Source organism: Danio aesculapii, chromosome 9 (assembly GCF_903798145.1).
Source record: "Danio aesculapii chromosome 9, fDanAes4.1, whole genome shotgun sequence".
Lineage (NCBI taxonomy): Eukaryota > Metazoa > Chordata > Actinopteri > Cypriniformes > Danionidae > Danio > Danio aesculapii.
Genome location: NC_079443.1, coordinates 41,887,165 through 41,900,473, shown reverse-complemented (window position 1 = coordinate 41,900,473; position 13,309 = coordinate 41,887,165). Strand labels below are relative to the sequence as shown.

The following is a 13,309-nucleotide window of genomic DNA, read 5'->3' as shown; positions in this document are numbered from 1 at the left end:
TTGCGATATATATTACAAAAATCGGAAAAATAGCTGTTTACATTATATTTTAACTATTGGGATTACCAATAAGTGCATGTATGTTATACAATTTACTTTTATATTCTATTCTATGGGTGTATATTGTAGCTAATTATTTGAACATATATGTAAGGTCCAATGCTAATATATGGTATATACATTGGTATCCAATGTTATTATATTCTTGTATATACCAATAATAACATGTAAAGGTTAAGTGCAAGGGCGCCACTGGCCCTCTGACAACCTTCCTGGATGAAACGAGGCCGGCTGGGGTGAGGGGGCGGTGTCACGGACGAAGGGAAGACCAGGGGGTTGAATTCCTAAACAATACAATAGTACCCCCCCCCCCCAGCAACCCCCCTGGTTAAGTGCGCTGACAAATAGTACTGAGGCGCTCACGGCAACCCGAGTTCGATTCCCAACTCGAGGTCCTTTGCCGATCTTACCCTCTCTCTGCTCCGAAATTCTTTCCCATCTAGTCTCCACTATACTATCCAAATAAAGGTGGAAAAAAACAGTTATATTAAAAAAAATAAAGGGAACACTTAAACAACCCAATCAAACTCCAAGTGTTCCCTTTATTTTTTTATTTTATATTTATTATAAGATTAAAATATGGAAAAAATATCAGTTGGTAATTTTTGTAAATTTTCCTAACAGATAAACAGCTCACGTTAATATTTCAGCATGCTAATTTCATATTCTACAAGAAACTCACATTTTCTGGTGGTAATGACATCGCGCCCTACTCATAATTCTCTCTTCTATATCTATAGCTGTATATATGGCTATTACATAACCATAATACACTGTGATTTAGACTGGTTTGTTGGATCGTTTTACCTTTCTTACTACAATTGATCCGCTCCAGAGTTAATTTCTATCGAGCCGAGATGACCTCATTCAGGGGATCCTAAACTGATTGATCAATATGAAGTGGGTCTCAGATTGGACAAGAAGCACTGCATTGAATTTATTTCCCCCCGCCATGTCTTTAAAATATGACAGTTTATTTTACCCCAGTGTTTTCAATAGAGTTTCTGCGCTAGCCTGTTTCTGCTACTGACGGCGCTAGTGGTTACAACGGTCTTTCATCTCGCTTTAAGCTTGAACAACTAAAAGAATGCTTAAGTCTATTTTACTGAATGTATTTTACATTCACACCGATGCTGTAAAAGCAACCACGTGAAATTTAAAATAGTCACATTACGCTTTCACCAGAAGTTTATCGTTGACTTTAAAACTCTAGCTGTGCATAGAGACCATTCAAATATGCCAAACAAATCGCACTGAGCAAACGAGATGGGTTCTGAAACAAACGTCTAAGTGTGAAAGCACAACAGAATGTAATCCCAAGTATTCCCTTTATTTTTTTGAGCAGTTACTTACAGTGCCAATAGAAAATCATCCTACCCCTTTGAAATTGGTAATACAGCCTGAAATGTTTTTTGTCGCCTTCTCCTAACGTGTGCATTTCTACAACTTTTTTGGTGAGTAAAGTTATAGAGTTTCAGATGGTATGATGATTTTCTATATATTTCTATAAATATTTTTCTATATACTGTTTATATGGCATTTTATATAGAGTTTGTGAAATCTAAACCTAAACTTGCATGTCATGGATGAGTTTGCATATATTGCCATATATGAGATTTATAAAGGGTGATTAAATCTAACAAACAGTGTTTATGCTTTTGGATGAACTGTTATTTTATTATATTTCTTTTTGAAAAGTATAGAGCTCTGTGCTCCAGAGTGCATAATTTTTTACCTCTCTGTAGATCCAAAGTACTTTTCTTGTCTTTTGTCTGCAGAGCGCCCTCGTTTTCATTGATAAATCGCTGTTAAGCCTCTCAGTTTGCTTTATATTTCCTTTAATAAAGCCAATGTCTTGTTGAGCTTTTAATTTCCCTAATAAGTGTCTGATCTTTAATATAGCTTGAGGGTGTTGCCACACATAGGAGCTGTCAGATCTAAATCAGCACACAGTGCCATAAGCTCTTCAATGTCTCTTTTCTAAGGGGGGTTCTTTGCTAGATCATTTGCTGCTTGCTGCACTGTGAGGTTGGCCTGAAAGTGGAGTTAGGTGCAAGTAATGATGCCTGTAGGGAATTAAGTTACTTTAGCACTGCTAAAGCTTGATCTTTGTTTTTCCCTTCTCCATTTCTCCCGCATCTCTGCAGAAAATCTGCATCTGCTACTGCAAGTACTAAACACTAGCTTGGAATTTGTCTCAGCCAACGGGGCAAATGAAAGTTCAAACCAGATACTGGACCGCCTTTTAGACTCAGGTGAGATTTTTTACGGTTTTAAAGCATTTGTTGATATAATAGGTACCACAAATCAACACTCTATAATACAAATTACAAAAGGACTAAATTATTAATTCATACATCTCATATGGCATATTTCGATAACACTTCATAACTGCACGCTATAGATCTTTAATTAAGCTTTATTAGCACATAGTTGATTAATTATTTGTTAAGCAATAACTCCGCATTAATAGACATTAATTTGCAGCTTTTAAATACAGCTGAAAATGCTGTGTTCTTGACTTATATACACATATATAATGTGCTTGATGATTGTATTTTATGCTTTGTTAATTATGGATTTTTCACTATTAAATTAAATATTGTAATATTTACAAACCTGTTACGTAAGAGTAGTTGGTGGTTTTAAGATCAGTCAGAATGAGTAAGTAAATCATTAAAAAAACTATTCAAGTGAACATTTATACATTTTACTTTTCATGCATAATAGTTATTCCTCATGTTAAATGCTTTATTAACTAACTCCTACAGTTTTGTGAGCTCATCTAAAGTGAAAACTAGTGTTTGTAAATCCCTTATAAATGACAATTTAAGGCTCAGTTACATCAAAGTCCCTTCAAGACAAGTCATTTCACTCAGCGGCCATCTTTAAAATGTCTCTCGGGCAATATGCTCGGGCATTCTGTTTGAATGGGGAAACATAAAATTCTCCAAAACCAAGCCAAGCTTACGATTGAATTTCATATTAGGAATCATCAATAAAATGAAACAACAACTGTCTCTTTAGTTTCATTTCTAAACGTCAAAATCACACAAAATCCGCTGAAACTCACGTCTAGTCTGAGCCCCTCCCCCGGAGTATCGTAAGTCTATAGCGATTGGCTCCTGTACTAGAAGGTGGGCTTTATTCGCCATATACAATCGATGATTGGCTCCTGAACTAGTAGGCGGAGCTTTATTCACCATATTGACCGTTACACTTTTCCCCATTCAAAAAGATACAAGTTTATGTTTATTTCTTGTTGTGGCAAGTGAATTTTCCAGTTGTGGAATTAATAAAGTATAATCTTCCTGTAGTTGTCACACAATTTTTGGCTTCCTGAAAGATATTGTATAAGACAGTGGCAAAATTCACTTGTTTTAAACTTTAATGACAACAGATCACTTTGCATTACGTAAAACTCCTGTTTACAGTGTTCATGAGGCAAAGATAGTTATCAAACTCATTGAAATGTAAGGTATTCTATACAGTTTGTTCAATGTTATCTGACACTCCAGATGTGAATGAAAGGCAGAATTGTGTCTTTAGAGTTGTTCACTTCTGCCAGAGGGGTGTATATTTGGTTACCTTGCTATTTGAAAACTAAAGGTAATTGTGACAATGAAAATTGTTTTATAACAGTGTGTATTTTCGTGTAACTTTTGTGGGGAAAAACATGTCGGAAACTATTGGCCCCAGGGCATCTTCACTTCATCAAATTTGGCCCTCTTTGCAAAAAGTTTGGACACCCCTGTTCTAAACAGAAAAAGGAAATGAACGACATTGTGATTCAGAATAAAACAAATATAATTTCAAAATACAACAATGAAACATTTGTAGTCTCATAAAAGAATAAAATTACTCTACAGTTTAAACCACTTAAAAACCGGAGTGTCATAATGCAACCTAAATTTGATAAAACTACGACAACAAAATAATTAAACATAACGATATGATAAAACTTAAGTGACAATTTCAGTGTGGTTCAGCAGTGTCAACAATTAAACCCTGTAACTTCTTTTGTTCAATGATGCAGGTTTGTGCTCTGGAAAACATGACGTCTGTGCAGCAGATCAGTCAGTTTCTGCCTCTGGGCCCCAGATTGCTTTGCGACACCGTTGTTCCAGCAGTCCAGGCAGTCTATGTGCTCACAACCAGCTTGGGGAACCACAGCGTCAACATCTATGATCTGATTTTCCAGACGTTTATTGGAGACCCAAGCACTTACAACACTGGAGTGGACTGGTACTGGTTCTTATAATGACCTTCAAACTTGCTGTCATTCTGTAACATATCGATACTGGCAACAGATATGAGGATCCATGTGCAGTTTATTTAAGAGATTAGACAGGCAAGCAATGGTCAAAACAGGGGCAGGAAATTTAAAAGCATATGCTTCGAATGATCAGGGCAGGTGGCAAAAACAACAGGAATAATAAACAAAACACAGGTTCAAAAACATGACAAGGCAAGACAGGATAATGCTGAAATGTTACAACTACAAGACTCAGCAATCTGTGTATGTGTGTGAGTGGAGGTGTATTTAATTTAGGGATGGCTGACATTTCGACACAGTGTCGATATCTAGAAATGCAAGTGTTTTGAAACACTGCACCAAAGCATGATCCAAAACACCCTGGTCACATGACTAAAGTGATTTGAAATACCCAGGTCACGTGACTAAAGCGATTCAAAGCATGGGACATTTCAGAAGCATTTCGACACTGGCAAATCTGTGTTTGATTGACAGGGTCGGAAAAAAATCCTCTATCTCATGTAGCCTAGTTGACTGTGTGTGTGCACAGAGTAACTGTGCTGCAAATAACCCGAGTTCAAATCCTGACTTAAACAAACACTCTTTATTTATGACTTGATGTATTTAAACAATGTAATTTTTTTATAACCAAAACAAAACATATTTATTCAAGTTTTCATTCGGATGTCAGACCAATGTTAAAACAAAACACATTACAAGAACTACAACAGTTAAAAACATATAGCTGCATCACCCTGGAGAACCCATTATCTCTGCCTGCTAGTTTGGAACTCACACTGCTTCAGTAATCACTTGAAACCTTAACTGTACAATGTGTAATTTAATTCCTCAATTTGCATAAGAACAATACAAAAATGAAAAATGTCAGTGTAGAGATGGGTTTTAAAACTTTTGACGCTTCGACACATTTGCTTCGACTGTTTCAGTGTTTCATAAAGTCTCGCTCTGCCCACAACTAATTGAATTTATAAGCTTCAGCTGTCTGTTTGGAATCAATAGGGATCTGGGCCAGATGTGTGAGTGCAGGGAATGATGGGATTTGTAGTTAATTTCGGGGGCAGAATTGTAGTTCAGGCTATCTATTAATCTGCAAGGCCTAAATCGCTGGTGATCATGACACATAGCTTGAATTATGCTTGTTTATCAATGTTAGGGATTAATTTGCTGGGTGTAATATGTGGGTGCAGTTGAAAATGCAAACTCTAGATGATAACAGCAAGAAGGAGGTTTTTTATTAGCAGATAATTTAAGAAAGAAGGGTGATGCCTTTCTAATTATCTAATTATCACAACAGCTCTAATTATCTCAAATATAACAGATTGGATTTTTATGCATGTTTTGCACAATAATAATACTTTTATTTTTTTAAAAGGACATCAATTCTCTCTCAAATTGTGGGCTTCAACGTCTCCTCTCTGAAAACCATAAGTATCAACATTACATCTCCAGGTATGTCTGCGTCTGTGGCCTCCAGCAGATCCAAAGCACAAACACCGGTGTTCTCAGCAATGACACGGTGGTCCGATCACTCTTTTTTCAACCTTGTCTCACTTGTCTTTTTGTCTTTTGACAGCTGAAGTGAAAGTTTCAGAGCTGCTGAAAAACACAACACTGTTTGTTGAGGATGTGGAGCGCTACACCAGCTTTCCCCCTGGCGTTCTGCAGACTGTGCTAGATTCCCCTTTACCCAGCAGCAACATGCAGGTACAGCGCAACTCATGAATACATCAGAGGGATTCAAAGAAGTGCCCAAAACACAAGGTTTCACATTGAATAAAATGAAACGGATTGAATCTCACTTTATTCTGAGGAAGATGAACTCCCTCTGCTGAGCCTTGGTTCATCCCTAGAAATTTCCTCCTCATTCTGTGTAAACATTCTTTTTTCACTGTTGTGGTTGACTCACTCACAAAGCATCGCAGAGCTTTATTCTTAAAATCCGCAGTTACCTTGAAAGCAAATATGGTGTAGAAAGTATTTTCACTCAGACATTTCCACAGTTACTTGTACAATTAATTACAAAAAAACTGAAAGCACAATAATAATAATAATAATAATATAATATAATATATATATATATATATATATATATACAGTTGAAGTCAGAATTATTAGCCCCCCTTTGATTTTTTTTGTTTTCTTTTTTAAATATTTCCCAAATTATGTTTAACAGAGCAAAGAAATTTCCACAGTATGTCTGATAATATTTTTTCTTCTGGAGAAAGTCTTATTTGTTTTATTTCGGCTAGAATAAAAGCAGTTTTAAATTTTTTAAAAAACATTTTAAGGTCAAAATGGTTTTTAAAAAATTTAAAACTGCTTTTATTAGAAATTATTAGAATTATTGGTTATTAGAAATGAGTTATTAAAACTATTATGTTTAGAAATGTGTTGAGAAAATCTTCGTTAAACAGAAATTGGGAAAATATAAACAGGGGGGTGACTAATTCAGGAGGGCTAATAATTTTGACATCAACTGCGTATATATATATATATATATATATATATATATATATATATATATATAATATATATATATATATATATATATATATATAAATATATATATATATATATATATATATATATATATATATATATATATATATATATATATATATATATATATTGTGTATATATACACAAGATGGCAACAGAGACCGCATAATAAGCCGTTAGAGGAGGAAAAATGCAGCATATTTTCTAATTACAGCTGATCAAATCATTATTAAACTGGTAAGTGATTGTCTAAGTCGATCTCACTCTTTTGTATGTTGTAGTGCTGTATTTATACTAGGGCTGGACGATTAATCAAAAAAAGATCACGATCTCGATTCCACCCTACACACAATCTTAATTCAGCTTTTCTACATGTTTTATCTGATGACAAAATTCTAATTTTACCAGTGAAAACTGGTCTAATAAAGTTGTCATTAACAGATGACAAGCACATGTCTTAAACATAATAAATCAATTTTATAATTATAATTAGTTGTATTCTGATGTCATAATTTTACTGTGAATTAACAAACAGGACATAATGGAAGTCTGTTCAAGTCCACCATAACGGCAGTGCAAAATTTAGCATTTTAAGCAACAGTAGAGCTACACATAGGCCTGATATTATTATTGTTGTTTTACTAAATGTTTGAGAATTGACAATAATAATAGGCCACTCATATTAACCTTTATTTTACATTTACAGAATCGTGAGAAAATCCTGATCTTGATTTTAAGCAAAAAAAAAAAAAAAAAAAATCGTGATTAACATTTTTTGCTAGAGTCATACAGCCCTAATGTATACTATAAAATTGAAGTATGTTGAATAGGATTCGCATATCAGGAATGCGTGTTGTGTTGGCAGAAAGAAAGAAAAATGCCAGCGTGTGTTTAGTGTTTTTCCTTATCGCAAACACAAAGCTCTAAAGTGACGCTGGTGAATTAGTAACGACTTTTGTTATTCTGACGACAGCTGCGGATGTGAATAAATGGATAAAAGAAAGTAGTTCCCAATACAAAAGGGTTTTTAGACTCTCCGTGTTTGATTTTTTTTTTTTAATATACACATCGAACTGTTGTATAAACGCAATATCACACTCGTAACAGAGAGATGTGGCTGTATATATCGTCACTGGTGGGATGCTAAGGCACAGACTGTTATGGAAGCAGACGGACAAACAAGGTGAGTAGATGAATAACGGTGTTTATTTACAACAGTGAGCACACAAGGAGAACTGATGATAAGTGACTGGATTTTGGTTGTGTTGAGGATCCTTTGAGGCAGATTGGATGACAGACACCGAGGGAGACCGAATGCACACACCAGAGGGCTTGAGGGGAAGACAGACTGACGATAAACACAAGGCAAACAGGATACCGGGAACACTGGACAGACTAGGAGAAACAGAGAGTAGGTAAGTACAATATTTCTGAGATCGAGGGTTAGTGATTACCAGGAGTTGTTCACTCAGAGTCCGCTCGTAGGAACGAGATCCGGACAATGAGTGAAGTGAAGGTGTGTGCTTATATAGTGTGTCTGAGTGATTGGGGTGCAGCTGTGCGTGGTTAATACTCAGGTGAAGGTGATCGTTGCGTGATGCTGGTGGAAGAGCCTGGCCAATCCGTGACATTACCCCCCTCCCCAGGGCCCGCTCCTGAGGGCCTAAACCTCCGACGCCGTGGTGGTCTACCACGTCCACGAGGTGCTGGGAACTCAGGGTGATTGGAGTGGAACTCCTCCATAAGTGCGGGATCCAATATATCTGATCTGGGGACCCAAGACCTTTCCTCTGGACCATATCTCTCCCAGTCGACAAGGTACTCCAGATGACCACCACGACGTCGGGACCGCAGGATGTCCTTGACCTTGTAGATGGACCCTTCTTTCCAACATCAGTGGGGGAGGAGGTTCCTCTTCATGGCCAGGCTCTGTGGAGGGAATCAGAGGGTCGTGAAAGGGTTGAGGAGTGACACGTGGAATGTGGGGTGGATTCTGTATTGTGGTGGTAACTGTAACTTAAACGTGACGGGGTTGACCTGTTCCAGGATGGTGAAGGGACCAACAAATCTGGGACTTAGTTTTCGGGAGGGCAGTCGCAAGCGGATATCTCGGGTGGAGAGCCAGACTTTCTGCCCTGGAGTATAGATGGGACCTGGACTCCTCCTTTTATCTGATACCTCCTTTGCTCTGCGTACTGCCCTCTGGAGATGGTGATGAGCGTCGTCCCAGACCCTCTCGCTCTCACGGAACCAGTAATCCACTGCGGGGACATCAGATGGTTCGCCATCCCAGGGAAAGAGTGGAGGTTGAAATCCTAGGATGCACTGGAATGGCGTAAGTCCGGTGGTAGGTTGCCGCAGTGAATTCTGGGCGTATTCCGCCCAGCCCAGAAACTGGCTCCAGGAGTTTTGATGACCGTGACAGAAGGTCCTGAGGAACCGCCCCACTTCCTGAATTTTCCTCTCGGTCTGGCCGTTGGTCTGTGGGTGGTAGCCAGACGAGAGGCTTACGGTCACACCTAGGAGTCTGAAGAAGGCTTTCCATAGTCTGGAGATGAATTGGGGTCCTCGGTCCGAGACTATATCTTCTGGTACTCCAAAATTTCGAAAGACATGGTTGAACAGGTTTTCGGCAGTCTCTAGGGCTGTGGGCAGACCCTTCAACGGAATTAAACGACAGAACTTAGAAAATCGATCCACAATGACTAAAATACAAGTATTACCTTCGGATGATGGGAGATCTGTCATGAAGTCAACTCCTAGGTGTGACCAGGGGCGGTTCGGGATGGGCAAGGGATGGAGTTTACCTGCAGGCAGATGGCGAGGACTCTTTGACATAGCGCATTCCCTACAGCCTTGGACGTATCTCCTCACATCCCTCGCCATGTTCGGCCACCAAAAGCGTTGGGAAAGCAACGAGAGGGTGTTGTTGGCCCCGGGATGCCCTGTGCCCAAAGATGTATGGCTGGAATGAATAAGATCTACCCGTTGGTTTTCAGGGATGAAGCGTCGATTGGGGGGACAGCCCGGCAGAATCCTCGAGTCTGGAGTGGCGACGACTGTAGGAGCGGACCAGGTGATGGGACAAACAGAAATTTGTTCTGGGAGGATCTTGGCTGGTGTTTCTATGATTTCCGGCTGATCATAAATTCTGGAAAGGGCGTCTGCTCGGACGTTCTTTGATCCTGGTCGGTAAGAGATTGAGAATTGGAATCTGGAGAAGAACAAAGACCACCGGGCCTGACGAGGACAGAGTCTTTTGGCTTCTTTGAGGTACTGTAGATTTTTATGGTCAGTAATCACCTGGAATGGATGTTTGGCTCCCTCCAGCCAGTGTCGCCATTCCTCTAGAGCGAGCTTGATCGCTAGTAGTTCTCGATTCCCGATGTCATAGTTCCTTTCCGCCGGGCTGAGTTTCCTGGAGAAATAGGCGCATGGATGGAGTAATGCTGGTGTACCGTGGTATTGAGACAGAATGGCTCCCACTCCAGTGGTCGACGCATCCACTTCTACCACGAAAGGTAGGTCAGGATCAGGGTGAGTCAGGAGTGGAGCTTGAGTGAAGGAGTGTTTGAGATTGTGGAAGGCTGCGGTGGCTTCGGGAGGCCAGGAGAGTTTCTTGGGTTGTTTTCGGAGTAGGTTGGTCAGCGGAGCGGTGATGAGACTGTAGTTGTGGATGAAACGTTGATAGAAATTGGCAAATCCTAGAAATCGTTGGAGTTCTTTAATGGTTGTGGGTTCTGGCCAGGAAACAACGGATTTGACCTTCCCCTCGTCCATGCGAACCCCATTTTGGTCGATGATGTACCCTAGGAACTGAACAGAGGGTAAGTGGAATGAGCATTTCTCTGCCTTGAGGTACAATTGGTGCTCTCTGAGGGTTTGTAGGACCTCCGCAACGTGGTGGCGATGTTCAGCCTCACTCCGGGAGTAAATCAAGATATCATCAATGTAGACTATGACTGAGAGGTGGAGGAACTCCCGGAGGACTTCATGGATGAAGTTTTGGAATACGGAGGGGGCGTTGACCAGACCATAGGGCATGACCAGGTACTCATAGTGCCCTGTAGGGGTCACAAACGCCGTCTTCCATTCGTCCCCCTCGCGTATTCTTACCAGATTGTAAGCGCTGCGGAGGTCCAACTTAGTGAATATCTTTGCTGATCGGAGTTGTTCCAGGGCCGCAGGGACGAGAGGAAGCGGATATCTGAATTTGATTGTACCTTGATTCAGGACTCGATAGTCTATACAAGGCCGCAACCCTCCATCCTTCTTGGCCACGAAGAAGAAACTTGAGGCCGCGGGTGACGTGGACTGACGAATATACCCCTGACTCAGAGCCTCATGAATATACTCCTCCATGGCCTTAGTTTCCGGAAGGGACAACGGGTAGATCCTACCTTTGGGCATAGGAGCATCCGGAAGCAGGTCTATTGCGCAGTCCCATGGCCGATGTGGAGGTAGCTGGGAAGCTCTCTTGGGGCAAAATACGTCCTCGTATGCGGAGTAGATTTTCGGGATCTGGATGGATCGTTTATCGACTGGACTTTCGACAGACGTGACGTAGACGGTAAGGGGTCTCTGAAGTTGAACGGGTAGGTCTGGAAAACAACTGGATCTGCAGTCTTCACCCCATCTCTTTATTTCTCCTGTGCCCCAAGAGAGGATGGGATCGTGCTTCACCAGCCACGGGCGCCCTAGGATGATATCCATAGATGCACCCTCCAGAACCAGAAATTGAATCTCCTCTTTGTGGAGCAATCCCACTTGGAGATTGATAGGTTCACATTTACGATGGATATGTGCCTGGGAATGGATATTGTTGGTTATGGGTTGAATCTGGTAGACGTGCGTCGAGGCTTCGGTGTTAAGCTGGAGGTGGCGACAGAGGGCGTATGAGATAAAATTTCCAGCTGACCCGGAGTCGATGAGGGCCGTGACTGAAACAGATACAGAAGGGGTAGTTAACTGGACATTGGTGGTGAGAGGATGCATTTTTTCAATGGGAGAACTGAACACACTCACCAAGGGACGTGCTGAATGAATGGGACAGTCCAGTCTGACATGTCCTTCGGCTCCACAGTACATACACAGACCCCGGGTCAGCCTCCTCTGTCGCTCAGCGATCGTGAGTCTACCAGATTCTACGATCATTGGTTCTGGTTTTGGAGGGACGGCTGGCTCTGGCGAACGGAGGAGTGCTTGGGGTACTGGCGGAAGATCATGCTGGTAGACCCTCAGACGATCAGAACAGCGGAGAGAATGTTGAATGAATTTCTCCAACCCCATGGTATCGTCGAGGGCTGCCAGTTGTAATCGGAGGCTGGGCTCCAATCCGAGCCAGTAGGTGGTGAGGAGAGATCGCTCATTCCATCCACTAGCAGCAGCCAGAGTGCGGAATCGGAGCGCATAATCCTGAGTGGACATGGCTCCCTGTTTGAGATGGTATAACTGTTCTCCGGCTGCTACTTCTGCATCTGCGCGACCAAAACCTCCTTAAAATATTGGTGAACATTTGAATGGAGCTTGTTACCGGCCCAGACTGTTGCCAGATGGTTTCTGCCCACCGAAGAGCCGATCCAGAGAGAAGGGAGATGATGAACGCAATTTTGGACCGATCTGTGGGATATAACTCAGGTTGCATGGTAAATACCAGAGAACATTGTAACAGAAAACCATTGCACTCCTCCGCCCCGCCAGAGTAGGGCGCTGGTCGAGCCATGGGACTGGATGAGTGGGTGGACGGTGAAGAAGTGCTCGGTGCTGGTGGTGCTTCGGGAAGTGGAGCAGATGGTGACAAGACTCTCTTCAGCGAGTCCACCAACTCCTGAATGGGATCGTGAGTGCTCATGCTGTTGATTGTAGTTGGTCCGGTCTTCTGTTATGGAAGCAGACGGACAAACAAGGTGAGTAGATGAATAACGGTGTTTATTTACAACAGTGAGCACACAAGGAGAACTGATGATAAGTGACTGGATTTTGGTTGTGTTGAGGATCCTTTGAGGCAGATTGGATGACAGACACCGAGGGAGACCGAATGCACACACCAGAGGGCTTGAGGGGAAGACAGACTGACGATAAACACAAGGCAGACAGGATACCGGGAACACTGGACAGACTAGGAGAAACAGAGAGTAGGTAAGTACAATATTTCTGAGATCGAGGGTTAGTGATTACCAGGAGTTGTTCACTCAGAGTCCGCTTCGTAGGAACGAGACCGGACAATGAGTGAAGTGAAGGTGTGTGCTTATATAGTGTGTCTGAGTGATTGGGTGCAGCTGTGCGTGGTTAATACTCAGGTGAAGGTGATCGTTGCGTGATGCTGGTGGAAGAGCCTGGCCAATCCGTGACATTACCCCCCTCCCCAGGGCCCGCTCCTGAGGGCCTAAACCTCCGACGCCGTGGTGGTCTACCACGTCCACGAGGTGCTGGGAACTCAGGGTGATTGGAGTGGAACTCCTCCATAAGTGCGGG

The 13,309-nt window shown here is 41.6% G+C and overlaps 1 protein-coding gene across 1 annotated transcript in view; it reads left to right on the top strand.

Annotated features, from left to right (window-relative positions):
• Positions 1-13,309, top strand: part of abca12 (ATP-binding cassette, sub-family A (ABC1), member 12) — a 165,646-nt gene that overhangs the window by 68,418 nt on the left and 83,919 nt on the right. Inside the window, 4 exon segments of the mRNA XM_056466074.1 lie at positions 1,806-1,812; positions 4,097-4,305; positions 5,709-5,785; positions 5,910-6,040. Of these exon segments, the coding sequence (XP_056322049.1) occupies positions 1,806-1,812; positions 4,097-4,305; positions 5,709-5,785; positions 5,910-6,040 (424 nt within the window).